At 34.1% G+C, this 21,097-nt stretch overlaps 1 protein-coding gene across 4 annotated transcripts in view; it reads right to left on the reverse strand.

The window, feature by feature from the left end:
- Window positions 1-21,097, reverse strand: part of AP3B1 (adaptor related protein complex 3 subunit beta 1) — a 263,254-nt gene that overhangs the window by 74,754 nt on the left and 167,403 nt on the right. For 2 of the 4 annotated variants that reach the window (XM_034656409.1, XM_034656410.1), the window contains exons 19-22: window positions 20,717-20,876; window positions 12,576-12,723; window positions 11,595-11,672; window positions 2,976-3,051 (exon numbers count right to left, since the gene is read on the reverse strand). In XM_034656409.1, coding sequence (XP_034512300.1) covers window positions 2,976-3,051; window positions 11,595-11,672; window positions 12,576-12,723; window positions 20,717-20,876 — 462 coding nt within the window. Of the gene's footprint in view, window positions 1-2,975; window positions 3,052-5,512; window positions 5,633-11,594; window positions 11,673-12,575; window positions 12,724-20,716; window positions 20,877-21,097 lie in introns of those variants that run through there. The other 2 variants (XM_034656411.1, XM_002920289.4) reach the window with 2 other exon arrangements.

A 21,097-nucleotide genomic window follows, 5' to 3' on the forward strand; every position in this document is an offset into this window, starting at 1 on the left:
GCAGCTGTACCAATTTACATTTCCACCAACAGTGTATGAGGGTTCCTTTGTCTCTACTTCCTCACCAATACTTGTTACTTTTTGTCTTTTTAATAAGAGCTAATCTAAATGTGTGAGATAATATCTCATTGCAGGTTTTTTTGTTTTGTTTGTTTTCCTTGAAACCAACGATTTCTTTTTTTTTTTAAGTTTTTATTTTAATCACCCAGCACTCATCACTTTAAGTGCGCTCTTAATCACCATCCCCTATTTCATCCATCCTCCCATCCATCTCCCCTCCAGTAAAACCATCGGTTTGTTATCTCTAGTTGAGGGTCTGTTTCTTCGTTTGTTTCTCTTTTTTTCCCGTTTGCTAGTTTGTTTTGTTTTTAAAATTCTACATTTGAGTGAAATCATACGGTATTTGTCTTTCTCTAACTTATTTCACTCAGCATAATACCCTCTAGTTCCATCTGCGTCGTTGCAAATGACAAAATTTCATTCTTTTTGATGACCAAATAACGTTCCATCGTATATATATGCACACCACATCTTTACCCATTCAACTGTTGATGGACATCAGCTTTGTTCTTTTTCAAGACTGCTTTGGCTATTTGGAAACTTCAGTGGTCTCATACAAAGTTTAGGATTCTTTGCTCTAGTTCTGTGAAAAATGTCATTGGTATTTCATAGGGAGTTTACTGAATTCGTATATTACTTTTGGTAGTATGGACATTTTAACAATATAAATTCTTCCAATCCATAAGCATGGTGTATCTTTTCATTCATTTGTGTCATCTTCAATTGCTTTCACAATGTCTTACAGTTTTCAGAGTACAGGTCTTTCAATTCCTGGTTTAAATTTATTCCTAGGTATTTTATTATTTTTGATGCACTTACAGATGGCATTGCTCTCTTAAATTCTCCTGATAGCTCACTATTACTGTAGAGAAATGCAATGAATTTCTGCGTGTTAATTTCATACCCAGTGATTTTACTCAATTCATTTATTAGTTCTAATAGTTTTTTTTGGTGGAGTCTTTACAGTTTTCTATATATAGTATCCTATCATCTGCAAATAGTTTCACTTTTTCCTCTCAAATTTGATGACTTCTATTTCTTTTTCTTGCCTGATTGCTGAGGTTTCCACCACTAGATGAATAAGGATAAAAGTGGCAAGAGTGGGCATTCTTGTCTTGTTCCTGATCTTAGAGGAAAAGCTTTAAGCTTTTCAAAGTTGCGTATTATGTTAGCAGTATAGGTATTTGTCATATACAGCTTTTATTATGTTGGGGTACATTCCTTCTATACCCACTTAATTAAGAATTTTTAATCATAAATGGATGCCAAATTTTGTCAAATGCTTTTTCTGCATCTACCGAGATGATCATATGATTTTTATCCTTTTTGTTAATGTGGTGCATCATGTGGAACTATCTGCAGATGTAGAACCATCCTTGCATCCCTGGAATAAATTCTGCTTGATCATGGTGTATGATCCTTTTAATGTACTACCGAACTGAGTCTGCTGATATTTTGTTGAGGATTTTTTATGTATGTTCATTATGGATACTGGCCCATAATTTTTGTATTTAGGATATCTCTGTCTGGCTGTGGTATAAAGGTAATGCTGGCCTTGTAAAATAAGTTTGGTAGCACTCTTTCCTCTCCAATTTTTTGAAATAATTTGAGAAAGACAGGTACTAACTCTTGTTGAAATGTGTGGTAGAATTTACCTGTGAAGCTGTCTGGTTCTGGACTTTCATTTTTGATTCAATTTCTGATTACTGATTCAATTTCATTACTTGTAATCAGTCTACTCAGATTTTCAATATCTTCAGATTCAGTCTTAGAAGGTTTTGTTTCTTGGAATCCATTTCTTCTAATTGTTCATAGGGTCCAATTTTATGTTTTATTTCTTTTTACTAAGTATTTCCTGTAATTTCTCTATATTAAGAATTTGCCATGACAACTGAAGATAGGCCAGGCAAACAATATAAATAGAACAGTTGTACTTAGAGACAATCTAAAACCATAACTCACCTCAAGTATGGAAAAATTAAATTGCAAAATGACAGTTTAATATTTATGATATTTTACTTGTTACTCTTTTTCCATGCAAAATCTAACTCCCAATAAAGTTAGTTCCATTAACTTTTTCACAATGCAGGAGTATTTAAAAGGAGATGATGAATATACCTTTGCACACTTGGATAAGTATATGTGTAGGATTCTAAATTCTTATAAGTGGATTTGCTAAGACAAAGATTTTTTATAGTTAAAATACTGATAAATAGAGCCGCACTGACGTTCAAAAGCTTTGCATCCATTGCCATTCCTACCAAAAGCGTGGCAAGTAGAGCATGGTAGTAGTGTCCTTTACATTTCTAATTACTTTCCTAATTTTCCATCTCCTTAAGTTAGATGGTTCAATTCTCATAATCAACAATTAACAATGTAGAAGTTGTGAGATATGGATAATTATTTACTAAAACAAGTACGAATTATTAAAGCAAAAGATCTTAACATGAATTTGGTGTATTTTTATTTGACCAGTTATATTTATTCATTTGATAAAAAACTGAAAACCTAACTAGATGAAAGAAAAGATACGAACAGAACTAATTTCTAAAACTTTCTTGCCTTTTTCATCTATAAACCTTTCATAACAGAAGTTGAAATATTTTGAGACATGTAAATAAAAGCTACTATGAAAATAAAAAATACTACTACTGGGGCACCTGGGTGGTTCAATCGGTTAAGTGTCTGACTCTCAATTTTGGCTCAGGTCATGATCGCAGGGTCGTGAGATGGAGCCCCATGTTGGGCTCTGTGCTGGGTGAAGAGTCTGCTTAAGATTCTCTCTCTCCCTCTGTTCCTCCCCACCCATTTCCTTCCCCTGTGCATGCAAGTGCTTGCACTCTCTCTCAAAAAACATACAAACAAAAAAACTACTAGTAAAAAGAGAAGAAATTAATTTTAATTTCAATACTTACAATCATCTAGATCTAGAAGTGAAACATCTTTGGTAAGAGGATTTCTATCTTGCTTTGTTTTTTTTTTTTCTTTCTCCTATAAATAAAGAAATATTTAATTTATTGCACATTCTATTAAAAAATCAATGAAGTAAGTAGTTCTTCATGTTTCAAAACATTTTTTCCTCCAAGGAAAAAAATATCAAATTAAGCTTTCTGTATGGTTATACGGACTGTATTTTTTAATCAAAATTTTTATTTTAGTTATAGCATACAGTATTTCTTCTCCACCATGCAAACTGTTGTCTTAAAAATATTTTGTTTAAAGATTATAAAGGTCCATCAAAAGAAAATTTAAAGGTAAATAGTTATTTTGTGATCTCACAACTTTTCCTAATATAAAAATATAAAATGGCTCTTTGGTAGAAAGCTTACAAACAAACTGGGTGGCTCAGTAGGTTGAGCATCTGCCTTTGGCTCAGGTCATGATCCTGGAGTCCGGGATCGAGCCCCGTGGTGGGCTCCCTGCTCAGCAAGGAGTTTGCTTTTACCTCCCCATCCCACCCCCAAGGACTCCTGCTCTCTCGCTCATTCTCTGTCTCCCTCAAATAAATAAATTCTTAAAAAGAAAAGAAAAATAATTGCTCAAACAATGTAAGCTTACCTCTGAAATTCTCAAGAGGGTTGTGATAGATTAGCCTTTCTGAGATATAGTTTGTGACAGGCACTGTACTAGGTACTTTATATTTCAACAGTGGGTTGTATCAGACTTCTTTAGCCAAAGGCATTCATTACAATCTACAAATGACATTTTCAGGCTCTTGCTCTTAAGGGATGAGTAGCATTCATTTACTTTCTTTACTGTTTTCCTTCAGGGAGAGTGAGCATTTCAAAACATATCTGCACATATTTAGGGTTCCCTCTACCTCAGATTTGCTTATTAGATCTACTTGTATTTTTGAAATGTGGATAGCCATAAGCTAGAAAACAGTATCCCTAAGCCTGAGGTATTTAGTTTGGTCAGAGATTCAGAAAAGATGTGACATCTATATAAAGAAAAAAATATGTTATATACATATATAAAGGACAAATTAAGTAATGAGTAGCATTATAAACAAAGATCAACAAAGATGAGGGCACTAAATAGATGTATTTGGATCAAAGTTACTTATCTTTATAATCTATACCCTTTATATTAAATCTTCTCAAATTAAAGGTCCAAACTTAAGTTTTTGCTAAAATGTTTTTGTTCATTTATTCAATCATTCATTCATCCTACAGACATGCATAGACTTTTTAACATGTATGCATAGTTCCTGCCTTCAGGTAACTTACAATCTAATAAAGGAGTTTACAGCTTATCTTTACATATTATTACAAGTATTTCTGAATATTCCTCTAACCACAGAAAGGTCTCACTAAAGCAAAAGGTACCTTACCATCATTTAAAGTCTACAGCATGTTAGAGCTCCTATGACAGTGCAAACACATGAATAAGAGTGATACGTCGAATTACATGTTAGGTACCATTTTAAAAGGATCTTAAGTTCTGCTAGTTTTTTTCCTTATGCCAAAACTCAAAACAAATTATTTTCAAATATCATACAATAATACACATTACAACGCTAATTAAATACTAATACTGATTTTCTTCATGAAAATATTTCTGCCACTGAAAACTTCATATTATTTAGATGGGTTTTAATTTTCATTCATTATTTAAAAACAAAGCAAACAATATTTATTCCTCTTTCCACACCTAAAATGAAAAATAATTTCTAAGCTTGGGAAAAAAATAGAAGAAATGTTAGTTTTGAAGCTGGAATTTAAAAGTGGCAACAGCCAGAAACAGGTTCAGAATGAAAATGCCATCGCAACTAGAGTATCATTCCTGTGAAGAAAGAACATAACAAAAAGAGCTTAACACCATGTGACTTATCAAAATACTATGCTGAGCACAATGGGTATAGCTTCCTATATGCTACGATGGTGCATAACTGTTTTTATGGAAGTGTAACCTTCCCACCTGAAAAATTAGAAACCTATCAAATCAAGATAAAGTTAAAGCTGGGAACAAGTCTATACCTTATTTTCTACTTCACAGCTAAGAGTGTGTAACAATACCTATTAAATACACATCAGGTCACATACAACACAGGATAGAGCTGCATGTGAAATTGACATAATCTCTTATTAGAAGTCTAAAACAGAAAGAAAAAAGGCTCTCAAAAGGACAGAATTTCATTGACTTTCTGAGAAGAGCAAATAACCAGTGACTCAAATACAACATTAGCAATAGATAACGGTCATTTCTACTGAATTGAAAAAGCCTTGCATTCCAAATCAAGGCTATAAAAAGCTTCGTGATGTGTTTGGCATTCCTCTCTTATATTATATATCATTTTTCATTTTAAAAAATCCATAGTAAGTTCAAAACATTTTCATACTTAAAGGATCTACTATAAAAATAAAAATCTGAATTCTAAACAAAGAAGTTAAGAGCCCTATTCCATCAAACATTTCTCCATTTGCAATTCATCTTGGTAATAGAGACAGAACCTGGGTAAATGCATATAGGACTTGAGGCAGGAGATTTTTCTTGCTCAATGCATAATTCATGTGCTCCGCCTGCAAAGTGTGTAAAATGAGAATTTCACACCGCAGCATGAGCCATGGAGCTGCAGAGAAAAGGCAGATGAAATCATATTTTACTGTGTGAATTTTATTTCTTACCCTCCCAATATTTATACAAAACCATCATTGACAAACCAAACACACTGACAGATCACCCACTGTTTCCATTGTGTTAGTACTTGAGAAGAGATCAGGCAGAAAGATAGACAATTTGTTTTTGTATATTTTTTTAAATAGAGGATTAGGTTTTTAACAGCTGAGTGACTGTATTAGACTTTTATAAGGACAACAGTAACTGATCTTAAAATCTCACTACAAAAATACCTAGTTATCAATTCATCACCCTCAAATCTCCATTTTGTTTCTATGGTATTCGATTATATACCTCAACACATCAACATTTTCAAAATAAAATACAAAGTCACAGGACTAAGAAACAGATTTCTACTGAATATATTTCATTTCAAGTAATAAATAAAAGATCCTGGAAATACTTATGAAGCTCCAAATAATAAAAATAAAAATATGTAATAATATATCTGTAAAGATTTTTTATGTATTATGCATGTTCATTTCATGCTGATTAAAAATAAAAGCAAGTAGAAAAAAAGGTACGAAACAACAAGCACCAAATATGCTTCCAAAGAGGAAACCATTGTAAGGAAGATGGAATTTAAAATGATAAAACAGGATAAGTGGTATGTAAAGTTTGTCAAACTCATATTGTACTTTGAAATCAACAAAAATTCAAGGCTAACTTCTAGCCTCACAGGGCAAGATATCTGCATGAAATATTTTCAATTAGAATTATCAACCAAGGACAATTTAGAGACTCCCTTGCCTTCAAGTCACCTAAAAAAATCTGATTTAAAAAATCTGAGGCTCACACTTACACTGGGCTTTAAAACAAATGTTGCCAGTAAATTGAGACCTCTTTGTAAGTCAAAAGTAGTCTAAACTGTTAGACAAATCTTCCCTATTAGATTACACCTACTTCAATAAGAAAGCTTCTTACTGGCATTTTCTTTGATTTTAAAGATCTCAACTGAAGTGAAATGATATTTCTGTTCTGGAGAACTTAAGATATAAACTAAACTGGGAACGACATAAATTGAAAGAGGGAAGGCTTTTGAATTGTCAGAGTAAAAAACCAATATTCTACAATATAAACAGAAGTTATGTAATTGCAACATATATTAATACTTGTAAAAACACAAGTAAAACTTGTTTTCTATTTCTCAAATAAGGCAGAAATCCAATCAAAAAATAGTTTCTTCCATTCTTATCCATTATCTGTTTCACAGCACATGCCAATTTTATTTCATTCCCAACCATCATTCACATGGCAGATCTTTTACTAAGGCGTATCTTAACATTTACTAAGGTCTGGGCAGACACTAGTCACAGTAACAGTGACTGGTCTATAGAGCACTTAAGAGATTTAATCCCTCCCAAAAATGGACTATTGTAAAGTTTTATGAAATCCATGCAACCTGTAACAAAGTTAACTGACAGCATCTCAAACACTGCTATATATATATATATATATATATATATATATATANGTTTTTCTTCACAGCTAGTACATATATTAATCTTAATTTTGATTCAAATAGGAAATGCTCTTAATATGAAATGTTAAGTGTAAGTATGTTATATATGCTTATTTCCACTGACAAATTATGCTTTATACACACTTCATATAATTAAAATGTTGCTAATATTTACCAAAAAAATGCACAGAAGTTATATGCACAATAAATTATAAAATTTTTATCATTTAAATCAAAGATTATTTAAATCTTTGGCAGCTGGTGCACAGACACTGAAGATAAAATCAGAACTATTGTATCACAGTTAAGGCATGTAAAATGAGTCGACTAACAAGGTGATAGCAGAAATAACTATTGCATGTAGGAACACACTAATACATTGCCTAGTTTTAAAAATACCAAAGCCTAGATTCAATTAAAATGACTCAGAAGTCTGGTAACTTTTTAAAAAATATTATTTTAAATAAAATTGTGACTGACCATCTGTTCAACACATAATTTTAACTACAAGCAGAATATAACTTAATTATATTGGTAAAAAAATAGGATAAAGTGATATAAATGTGAATCTCTTCCTGATACAATGTGGTCTACATTACTGATTTCTCACTTCTGTGTTAAAAAAAAATGGTTCCTTTTACATTGTGTAAACCATGGAAAGCACTTAAAATATGGAACTATTAAAAGTTAACTTTGTTATAGGTATTATTTGGGGCAAAAGAACTATTTCATAAGAAGGGTTAGACTTAAAATATTTTTCTATCAAATATATTTCAGAAAAGAATACCTACTAATAAAAATATGCCTGCCCATCTAAATAAATGTCACCGAAGAACAAGAAAATCTTCTTTGGTCATTACCGACAATATCTGATCTAAAATGAAGACATCTTCCAATCAATAACACAAACATAATGCCAGAATGTACGACTGTATATAGTTTTATGTTTTATGGTTAAGCTGGGGCATGGTGTTGAATGACACACACTTCAAGAACATCAACAATTCAACAGTGGCTCTCCAGTCCCTGCAATAGGAAAGCATACAGCATGTTAAGAGAACTACAAGTATATAGTCCACTGGGATTGGAACACAGGGACCACAGAGGGAATCGAGATCAGAAAGGTAGGTTCGGGCATGCTGGCCTGCAGAGTTTTTACTGAACTAAGATGATAATGGGGCATCATTACGGGTAACTTTAACATTAATCTGGCAACTGTATAGAAGGACTGGAGTTGGGGATCTGAGGATGACCAATGGCAATGGTCTAAGAGTGAGGTAATGAAGAACCAATCTAGTATGCTGGTAGCAGGAAGAGAAGAAACAGATATGCGAAATAATACAGAGAATCTCTAAGACTTGGCAACTGTGTAAACATACAGGATAAATGAAGAGCCAAAGATAATTCTGGGGAAATCTGAGAGAACAGAAAGAATGCTAGCAACAAATGGTAGAACAAGTCTTCTTCTGGTTATATCAGGTTTGAGAAACCAGTAGCTCCTAAGAGGTCTAAGAATTTGGTTTGAATTTGGAAAGAAACGTAAGATGTGTTATATGGATTTAGAGATGTTGTTATAGAAGTATTTCACATAAATATTTTAGCTAAAGCCATGGGAGTGAATGAATCGCACAACACAAAGAAACGTAGAGAAAAAGACTTAAAATAAATTGATTCACAATGATTAATATTTTTGAAAAAATGTGTACCAAGCACTAACTTGGGGGCCATGTTCACACTTCGATGTCAGAGGGGTTAAAAAGTGAAGCAATAAAAGGATTGAAAGGTCAAAGAAGTCAAAAGAAATGGGATCCAAACAGTTTCAAGTAGTAGTGGAATAGTCACATAAGAAGATCAAGAAGGATAATAACCAAGAGAAGGTCACTGGGTTTGGGGAAATATGACTGACTTTTCAGAGAGCAGTATCTATAGGAAGTGGTGAGAGCGGAAACCAATTTTAAAGGGACTAAAAAATAACTGGGTTAAGAGATTGTGGAAAAAGACTATCTAGATTATTTTTCTAAACTCTCACTCTCACACACTCTCTATTTCTGTCTCTTTCCCAATCCCTGCTCCTCACCCCCCAAATGCTGGGAAAGACTTGAGTGCCACGGTTGGCAGAGGAGGAAATTAATTAGTGGAGAAAGAGAATGAAGGTGCAAAGGAGGCAGATGATTATCAACAAGGCCAAAAGGAAGTAAGACTTTTTCTTCGTTAAGTGGATAGGAAATCACTTACTTGGAGCCACATTCAAAGGAAAAGGAGGATAAATAGAGATTGTGGATTAGAGAGCAGAGAGAGGCAGGAAACACCCACAGTGGACAACAGCTCAGTCCTCCGCAGAAAGGGGTCATACCTGGACATGAACTTGTAACTTGAATGGTATAAAAAGAGTCAGAAAAACACAGGAGATATTAAGAATTAAAAAAAATTTCAGTTCCTCTCTGCATTGGTGTTCTATAACTCTACTACTGCTGGTCTCTCAAGGAATTAACATTCACATTAAAAAATGTTAACACTGCTGTTTTATATTTATAAAGTGCTTTACATTGATCTTTCATAATAGCACTTGAAAGTAGTAGAGTAGTATTAGCATTCCTACTTTATAGATGAGGAAACTGAAGCATAAAGATATTATCTTCCAAAAAGTAGAACACTATACCTATCTCATAGGACATCATAAAATAAACTGTTTTTAAAGCTATATATTCAAAGTACCTCTGAGGCCTCATTTTCATGCTCAATATCCCCAAAACACACTATCCAAGTGAAAAAAAAGGAAGAGAAACAGTAAAAGTATAGATTTAGTTTGGCTGTAGATTTAAGGCATATGAATTTTCAGCACTAACATACTGACATACTAAATTAAGGTAAAGTAGCCACCATCTGCCTTCATTACTCATAATCTAGAGCAGAAGCCACAACACTTGGTGTTAAGGAGGACTTCTACAATTACAGAGTTGCCCATTATTAGAAAACTGGTATACTTGTAATTGCAATGTATATTCCAAATCACTCAGAAAGCAATAGTAAAAAATAGTTATGGTGGCTCCAAGGTACAGAATATTCCAAGTGATAAATTAAAACAAACAATCCTGTCTATTATAGACAGGAAAAGGCATTATAATATGGAGAAAATAAGCCATACACACAAAACACACGGACATAAAACTATCAAGAATGTGAGTAAAATCCAAATTTTTCAAGAGTCTTAGACTACTACAATACTTTAAAATTTTATACTGATGTTCTATAAGAAAATATTTTCAGTTAAGAGACATTGATCACTGAAAGTGTTTGACAAAGAAACAAATTGAATTGCTAACCTAGAATACTTCCATGGCTTTTTAATGGGGCCCTAAAACCTTTGGTTCTAATACTATGTAGGCACGAAAGTCTACAATTTTATAACTTTTACAAAACTGCATAAGAATAATGCACTTTAATTCTACCCACTTGACACTCATTGATTTCCTGTTTGCTCATTTTCTAAAACACTGATTTCTTAGTCTGGGTTGTACTTATTATCAATTTCTAAAGCTCCTTTATTTTAAGTAACATCTTAAACTTTTAAAAAATATAAGTAGGAAATGAATAATTTGATATAAGTAATCTAATGTAAGTAGGAAATGAGAGAACATCAAACTCACTATGTGATAAATTTGTATATGAAGCCAGAGTAATAAACATAAAAATCACTAAGATTTTACGAATTTTGGAAAATAGAAATCTTAGATTATATACCATATACAGATACAAATTTAAAATATAAATTCATGTTTAAAATAGGTATCACTATATGCAAGAATATTTGTGATAAGGTAAAAGAAAAACTAGCCAATTTTTAAATATGCTTATTCTTTTTAAAAAAATATGCTTATTCTTTAATAATAAATCTCTGGATGAGGGAAGGCAATTATCTACTTCAATGAATTTATTTTTATCCTTGGCTACTCAGATGACTTATTAAAGAAATCCAAGTTAATAGAAAAAATAAATGAGAAAGATATTAGGTTAAAAAACTGAATTCACTAAAAGGCAAAGTTTGACCACATTTTCAACATATGGGAGCTTATTTACAAAAACTACTGCATTTGAAGCCCAGGACCAACATGATCCATTTATAGGAAAGGAGTAACAATTAAATATCAGAAAAATATGCAGTAGGTCTGAATTTTTATTAATAACTACATTTTTTCAATCTATACTTTTACTTTTTGCTGCTAGGCAGACAAGTTTCAGTGTTATGAATATGACATCAGAAAGCATTATCATTCTATTACATAAGTGATTCTTGCATTTGTTTTTAGATACATGGCTACTTAATTTTTATTAACTAGTTAAATAATCTATATCCTTTAACTAAACGCTTAAAAATATTCTATTACCCCAAACACCTATTTTTAAAAAGCATTATTCATTTCAATTTCTTATAATATATATACATTTATATTACCTTGCTCAATATTATTTGTGACTTCCTTTTACTTCCCCTTTCACGAACAAAAAGGGCCATAACTGGTAACATTGAGCTCTGTAATTTTGGTGGCAAAAGATGAGGTTATAAAAAGTTTCTGAGGCATTGGTTGAGTGACTGACTCTTGGTTTTGGACCCCAACGTGGTCTTGAGGTCGTGGGATCTAGCCCTGCCAGGCTCTGCACTCAGCACTGACTCTGCTTGGGATTCTCTTCTCCCTCTGCCCCTCCCTGTCACGTCTTGCTCTTTCTCTTTAAAATAAATAAATCTTAAAAAAAAAAGTTTCTAACTTCTCTATAGGGCTGAGGTAAACAGGAAGCAATTACCTAATTAAAAAAACAGATGGATGAAGATGGTATTTATTTTAGCTGTCAGTGACAATGTTAAATTTCTCAATTTCTTGATTTTCAACAAAACAGTAATTTTTTCTTTTTTTAAAATATTTCATTTATTTATTTGAGAGACAGAAAGAGAGAGTACGAGCCGTTGGGGAGAGGCAGAGGGAGAGGGAGAAGCAGACTCCCCACCAAGCAGGGAGCCTGATGCGGGGCTCAATCCCAGGACTCTGGGACTATGACCTGAGCCAAAGGCAGATGCTTAACTGAGCCACCCAGGTGCCCCCAAAACAGTAATTTTCAAAAGTATTTCATTTCATTTCTTTTTTTTTTTTTTTTTTTTTTTTTTTTTTTTTTTTTTTTTTTAGATTTCATTTATTTATTTGACAGAGCGAGAGGCAGCCAGCAAGGGAGGGAACACAAGCAGGGGGAGTGGGAGAGGAAGAAGCAGGCTCCCAGCAGAGGAGCCCAAAGCGGGGCTTGATCCCAGGACTCTGGGATCACACCCTGAGCCGAAGGCAGACACTTAATGACTGAGCCACCCAGGCGCCCCTCAAAAGTATTTATTCTTAATTGGAAAAAGGCTATAAGAATACTTCAATTACAGCAGTGTGCAATCTCTTACCTTAGTGACTTTTCTGGATTCAGATTCACTTTCAGATTCTGATTCTGATTCAGAATCTGAAGAACTTTCTTCTTCTGAACTAGAATCAGCGCTGGAAGAATCTGAAGTTTTAGATTTTTCATTTTCCTTCTCCCCATCTTCAGAATCACTATAAATAATAAATTAAAAAATATCAACTTTAAATCCTTTATATATGACAAATTGGTGCGATATGTCCATTTTGTCTATAAATCAGAACTTTTACTAGAAAAGTATATTTCACTGAGAACTCATTTTTTTCGTATTTAAAAGACAATAAAAATGGTTTTAAAATTCTAGAACATATAAAAAAATAATAAAGGTAGTACTATCTATAACCAAATATATCAGAACCCCTTCAGAATCAATTATACTAGCACGTCACACACACTTCAAATGTAAAAGGTTATAAGACAACACTAAATGATATAAGAAGAAAATAATTAATAATTAAATGTTTGATTTACCAGGAATATATATTAGGTGCTAACAGTAACAACTTCAAAGATATGTAAGACTGATTTTAAAATGCTGTCTCAAAACACTAAAAGTTCATTCATAAATTTAAAATTTATACATGTACTTTTGCTTAAGTAGATTGCATTTTATAGATTTTGTCCAAGCAAATTATTTACATGTGTTCTGAAATGTGACCCATAAACATATTATGTGAGAAAATGTTAACTAGATCAAAAGAAATTTCTTCTAATGCAAAGTCTTACTAAAAATGAAAGATAATCAAATATAAACTTTTTAAAATACCAAATGATTGAGAAGCCCAAGACGGCAGAGAATTAGGAGACTGTAGTTTTGTCTGGTCCCAGGAATTCAGAAAGATAGCTATTAAATCATTGTGAACACCCGCCAACTCAACCAGAGATCTAAAAATAGCTGCAACCCTACAAATAGAAAAGGGACTCTTTCTGCAAAAATGACAAGACAGAAAAACTTCAAAAAAGAGAATAATAGGCAGTAATGACTGCCAAGGACTTAATCAGTATGGACATAAGAAAGATGTCTGAAGTAGAGTTTGGAATGATGATTATAAAGATACCAGCTGGGCTTGGAAAAAGCAGGGAAGACACTAGAGAATCCCTTCCTGGAGAAAAAAAAGAACTAAAATCTAATCAAGTTGAAATCAAAAAGGCTATTAATGAGATGCAATAAAAAAAATGGAGGCTCAACCTGCTAGGATAAATGAGGCAGAAGAGAGAATTGTGATATAGAGACAAAATGATGGAGAATAAAGCAGCTGAGAAAAAGAGAGATAAACAACTACTGGATCACGAGGGGAGAATTTGAGAGATAAGTGACATCATAAAGCAAAATAATATCAGAACAACTGGGATCCCAGAAGAACAGGAAAGGGGGGGGCAGAAGATATACTGGAGCAAATTACAGTGGAGAACTTCCCTAATCTGGGGAAGAAAACAGGCATTCAAGTTCAGGAGGCACAGAGAACACCTCTCAAAGTCAATAAAAATTGGGCAACACCCTGACATATAATAGTGAAACTTACAAATCTCAGAGACAAAGAGAAAATCCTGAAAGCAGCTCGGGACAAGAGGTCTGTAACCTACAAGGGTAGAAACATTAGATTGGCAGCAGACCTATCCACAGAGACCTGGTGGGCCAGAAAGGGCTCACATGATATATTCAGGGTGCAAAAGAGAAAAATACGCAACCAAGAATACTTCATCTAGCCAGGATGTAATTCAAAATAAAAGAAGAATAACCTTCCAGGATGAACAGAAATTAAAAGAATTTGTGATCACCAAACCAGCCCCATGAGAAATATTAAAAGGGATCCTTCAAGCAAAGAGAGAGCCCAAAAATAACACAGATCAGAAAGGAACAGAGACAATATACAGAAACAGTGACTTTACAAATAATACAATGGCACTAAATTCGTATCTTTCTATAGTTACTCTGAATCTAAATGGGCTAAATGCCCCAATCAAAAGACACAGGGTATCAGATTGGATAAAAAAGCAAGACCAATTGATACGCTGTCTGCAAGAGACTCATGTTAGACCCAAAGACACCTCCAGATTGAAAGTGAGGAGGTAGAAAACCACGTTATCATGCTAAAGGACATAAAAAGAAAGCTGGAGTGGCAATCCTTATATCAGACAAATTAAATTTTATTTATTTATTTTTTAAAGATTTTATTTATTTGACAGAGATAGAGACAGCCAGCGAGAGAGGGAACACAAGTAGGGGGAATGGGAGAGGAAGAAGCAGGCTCATAGTGGAGGAGACCGATGTGGGGCTCGATCCCACAATGCCGGGATCATGCCCTGAGCCGAAGGCAGAGGCTTAACCACTGTGCCACCCAGGCACCCCCAGACAAATTAAATTTTAAACCAAAGACTGTAATAAGAGAGGAGGACGGACACTATACCATAATTAAAGGATCTATCCTACAAGATGATCTAACAATTGTAAATATTTATGCCCCTAACATGGGAGCAGCCAATTATATAAGCCAATTAATAACAAAATTAAAGAAACACATTGATAATAATACAATCATAGTAGGGAACTTTAACACCCTATTCACTGCAATGGACAGATCATCTAAGCAGAAGATCAACAGTAAACAAGGGCTCTGAATAACACACTGGACCACATGGACTTCACAGATACATTCAGAGCATTTTATCCTAAAGCACCAGAATACACATTCTTTTTGAGTGCACATGGAATTTTCTCCAGAAGAGATCACATACTGGGTCACAAATCAGGTCTCAACAGGTACCAGAGGACTGGGATCATTCCCTGTACATTTTCAGACCACAGTCCTTTAAAAGTGGAACTCAACTACAAGAGGAAATTTGGAAAGAACTCAAATACATGGAGGCTAAAGAATGAATGGGTCAACCAGGAAATTAAAGCAGAATTTAAAAAATTCATGGAAACAAATGAAAATGAAAACACAACTGTTCAGAACCTTTGGGATGCAGCAAAGGCAGTCCTCAGAAGGAAGTACATAGCAATATAAGCCTTTCTCTAGAAACAAGAAAGGTCTCAAATACACAACCTAACCTTACACCTAAAGGAACTGGAGAAGGAACAGCAAATAAAGCCTAAACCCAGCAGGAGAAGAGAATTAATAAAGATTAGAGCAGAAATCAATAAAATAGAAACCAAAAGAAGAGTAGAACCGATCAAAAAGCTAGGAGCTGTTTCTTTAAAAGAATTAATAGGATTGATAAACCCCTGGCCATCTTATCAAAAAGAAAAGAGAAAGGGCTCAAATGTATAAAATAATGAATTAAAGAGGAGAGCTCATAACCAACACTGAAGAAATAAAATAATAAGAACATATTATGAGCAACTACATGACAACAAATTAGGCAATCTGGAAGAAACAGATGCATGCCTATCTAACTACCACAACTGAACCAGGAAGAAACAGAAAACCCGAACAGACCCATACCCAGCAAGGAAATTGAAGCAGTAATAAAAAATCTCCCAACAAATAAGAGTCCAGAGCTGGATGGCTTCCCAGGGGAATTCTCCCAAACTCTATGGTCAACTAATCTTCAACAACAAGGAAAAGAATATCTATGGAAAAAAGACAGTCTCTTCAACAAATGGCGTTGGGAAAATTGGACAGGTACATGCAGAAGAATGAAACTAGACCATTTCTCTACACCATACACAAAAATAGACTCAAAATGGATGAAAGACCTAAATGTGAGACAGGAATCCATTAAAATCCTAGAGGAGAACACAGGCAGCAACCTCTGTGACTTCAGCCGCAGCAACTTCTTGCTAGACATGTCTCCAATTGCAAGGGAAACAAAGGCAAAAATGAACTACTGGGGCTTCATCAAGAAAAAAAGCTTTTGCACAGCAAAGGAAACAGTCACAAAACCAAAAGACAACAGACAGAATGGGAGAAGATATTTGCAAATGTTTTATCAGATAAAGGGCTAGTATCCAAAATCTATAAAAAACATATCAAACTCAACACCCAAAGAATAATCCAATCTATAACAATAAATTTAAAAATATCAACTTTAAATCCTTTATATATGACAAATTCATGCTACACGTCCATTTTGTCTATAAATCAGATCCTTTACTAGAAAAGTATATTTCACTGAGAACCCATTTTTTTGTATGTAAAAGACAATAAAAATGGTTTTAAAATTCTAGAACATACCAAAAAAATAATAAAGGTAGTACTATCTATAACCAAATATATCAGAACCCCTTCAGGATCAATTATACTAGCACATCACACACACTTCAAATGCAAAAGGTTATAAGACAACACTAAATGATATAAGGAGAAAATAATTAATAATTAAATGTTTGATTTACCAGGAATATATATTAGGTGCTAATGGTAACAACTTCAAAGATATGTAAGACTGATTTTAAAATGCTGTCTCAAAATACTAAAAGTTCATTCATAAATTTAAAATTTATACATGTACATCTTCAGAACTGTGACACCAAATACTTTTCACTGTATATATACCTGAAAAGACATGAAAAGACATTTCTCCAAAGAAGACATAGAAATGGCCAATAGATACACAAAAAAATGCTCCACATCACTGGGCATCAGGGAAATACAAATAAAAACCACAATGAGATACCACCTCACACCAGTTAGAACGGCTAAAATTTACAAGTCAGGAAACAACAAATGTTGGAGAGGATGCAGAGAAAGGGGAACCCTCCTACACTGCTGGTGGGAATACAAGCTGGTACAGCCACTCTGGAAAACAGTACAGAGATTCGTCAAAAAGTTGAAAATAGAGCTACCCTATGACCCAGCAATTGCACTACTAAGTATTTATCCCAAAGATACAAATGCAATGATCTGAAGGGGCACCTGCACCCTAATGCTTGTAGCAGCGAGGTCTACAATAGTCAAACTATGGAGAGAGCCCAGTTGTCCATCGACAGATGAATGGATAAAGATGTGGAATACACATACAATGGAATACTACTCAGCCACCAAAAAATGAAATCTTGTCATTTACAACAATGTAGACAGAACTAGAGGGTATTATACTCAGCAAAATAAGTCAATCAGAGAAAGACAATTATCATACGATTTTAGTCACATGTGGAATTTAAGAAACAAAACACAGGACTGGGGGGAAGAGAGGGAAAAATAAAACAAGACGGAAATCAGAGAGGACTCTTAAACATAGGAAAGGAACTAAAGGTTGCTGGAGGGAAGGTGGGTGGGGGGATGGGGTAAGGGTAATGGACATTAAGGAGGGTATGTGATGTAATGAGCACTGGGTATTGTATAAGACTGATGAATCACTGGACTCTAACTTTGAAACTACCAATATGTTAATTAATTGAATTAAAAAAATAAACCAAGAAAACTTAAAAAAAACAAATGATCAAACCTAAATGCTGATGCTACTCACTCATTTGTTCACCCACTCATTTAATAAATATTGACTACCCACCATGTGTTGGCGGTATGTTAGTACTAAGGATAGCAATGTTTAATAAGATACAGATGATCTCTATGTCTCCCTTATAGAGTCTACACTGCATTGGGGAATACAGAGAAGATGGCAATGACAAAAATGTATGGTAAGTAATAAGTAATAAAGTATAATATGTCATGAAAGAGCATCTAAACAAAGTTAACCAAGACAGGGAATGCTTCCTAAAGGAAGAAACACATAAGCTGAGAAATAGGAATAAGGCAGGAAGCAGGGATAGTCTGTGAGGTAGCCCAAGGGTCTTTTCTCAGAGAGAAATATATTATGGTCTTCTACATTTTCTCAAAACTGAAGGTCTAGTTCTCTTCCCATGTATGTGTATTTTTTTTAAACAATCCTGTGCCAGGCAGTTTTAGAAACTTCATACCAATTAACTAATTTAGATGTTTTAACATACTCTTACTGGGTGTTATCATTATCCTATAATATTCAGGAGAGCTAAGTAATTTGCTCAAGGACACATTGCCTGGAGTGGCAGAACTGGAATTTGAACTCAGTTTGTCTTATTCTAAAGACCATGTTTTCTCCACTACACCATACTAGCTTCCTTCAAATGAAAATACTAATCATACATAGTTATGACTACTAAACGGTGGTTTTACATAAACTTAAAGCTCCTTAGCTTTAAAAAATTATCACACAGCGGCACCTGGCTGGCTCAGTCACAAGAGCACGCAACTCTTGATCTCAGGGTTCTAAGTTCAAGTTCCACACTGGGTGTAGAGATTACTTAAAAATAAAAGTTTTTTTTTTTTTTTAAAGAATTTATTTATTTATTTGACAGAGATAGAGACAGCCAGCGAGAGAGGGAACACAAGCAGGGGGAGTGGGAGAGGAAGAAGCAGGCTCATAGAAGAGGAGCCTGATGTGGGGCTCGATCCCAGAACGCCGGGATCACGCCCTGAGCCGAAGGCAGGCGCTTAACCGCTGTGCCACCCAGGCGCCCCTAAAAATAAAAGTTTTAATAAAACTTATCATATAGCCACACTAGCCAAGTTCAAAAAAATTCTAGGAGAAAGGCAGAAAAACACGGGGTGAGAGAGAGTGGTGAGACAAGGGAAGAATCGATATCTCCTAGAATTGATTTTTGTGGAGGAAATACGATTGCTGTTTATTAAAAATGAAGTCATGGTAACATCTCAGAGCACATGTAATTATATTCGATGACTAAAAAATATGTTGTTTTTTTCCCCGTAGCAAAGAATGGCAATTTATGATCTCCAACTCAATGGTTAAAACATGTACTTAAAAATATAAGGTTTTCAATGTATCTGAGATTCCCTTTGGTATAATAAACAATTCTTTTAAATTAAAACATAGGCAAAGAGAAAACTCCATTTCTGACGGAAAAAACACGCAATGAAACTAATATAAATACACTATTAAAAATTTTAGCATATTGACTTTGCTATTTGAAAAGATACTGAGTGCACTGAACAAAAATTCTCCCGTCCTGGAAATAAGATACTTTTTATAAACTATGTAATCATAGATATTCTGATATTAAACCAGAAGTACAAAATTTCTCTCAAAGGAAAGGATATTACAAACCAAGTAAATCCTTTGCTGCAACAAGTGAATGATTCTGCATACATTTAACTTACAGCTTTTAAGATAAGATTTTAAAGGTAAAAGTGTTATTTTGTTATGCAGCACTCAATTTTGATGGGTAATTACTGTTTACCTTACTGCTTAGAGTTTCAGATGTTAATCTAATGAAAAGAATTCACTGGTAACTAGCTTTTTAACTTTGCAATGATGAAAAGCCTGTATTAATTTAACCTACAGATTTCATTTGTTCTGAACAGGAAAAACAATATAAATCACTTTTAAAATCATTAAATCCTGACTTAAATTAATAAAGTCATAATTAGGGCATTATGCTGTGTTTGTTATGGAAGTGGCAGGGCGAGCTGCTTTAATTACTGTCTGTAATAAAAGGAGCAGAGAGCGTACTGCGCCCCAATCAGTGCTGTCAGCCACGACTGAGCTGGGCTGCAAGCTCATCAAGTGAGCGGGCAGCAGGCTCCCAGGGAAAGGGCCATCATGTCTGCAGAGGCCACTCGCTGACAGCAGTGGGGAAAACAGACTCATACAATCCAAGGTATTAGCCCCAATTACTCAAAATTTTAATGACACTTTAATACACGATAATGTTGATAATGGGAGATCTTAAAAAGAGCTAACACTTAAGTATCTTATGACCGTCTTCCTTCACAGCCCTTGACTCTAATATTTGGATCATAATCTTTTTACTATAACATTATTTAGAAAAATCAATTGTCTTAGTTACATAATGGCAAAGTGTTGAAGGATTTAATTTTAGTCCTCAGCAAAATTGCTACAGAAGGTAATTAAGTGTTTCATACCTACTTCTTGATCACTTAACTCAGCCTTCCAAGGTTATACCAATTTTCAAAATGTAACCCCAAGATTTGTTCAAGTTCAAAATGAAAACTAAGTATAATTAGTAGAATAATGTGAACTAGTATTCTAATTAATTTTACAAGATTCAGTATCTGGGGAAAAAATCCACTTCTTTTCTCATTCACTTTATGAATTAAAGAAAACGGCATCTTAGGGGAAAATAGCACAGAATATTTTTTGAAGGATATTCTGATAAAATATTACCTTTTCCCTTTGCTTTTGGAGTTCCTCTTGGCTGTTCTTTTGTCTCCTACTTCTGATGCACTTTCACTATCACTCCCATGCTCACTGGAGGACTCCTCACTGCTGTCATCACTACTGTCTCCCTCGTCTTGTTCTCCACTTGCACTTCCAGATTCACTCTCTGAAAAAATATAACCAGATGCTCCTTGATTTATAGCCATTTAATTAGACATAAGGACCCAAGTAACTGTCAATATTCATCAGAAATGAAACTAGATGTTGAATTTTAGTTTACTGGACCCCACTTGTTCAACACTCCATTTCCACATTCCTGTCCTTCAGTCCCCCCACCTTTGCATTCCTGCAGCAGTGTGTGTGTGGGGAGCTCCGAAAGACAGAGAA

The sequence above is a fragment of the Ailuropoda melanoleuca genome, chromosome 3 (assembly GCF_002007445.2).
Source record: "Ailuropoda melanoleuca isolate Jingjing chromosome 3, ASM200744v2, whole genome shotgun sequence".
Taxonomy (NCBI): Eukaryota; Metazoa; Chordata; class Mammalia; order Carnivora; family Ursidae; genus Ailuropoda; species Ailuropoda melanoleuca.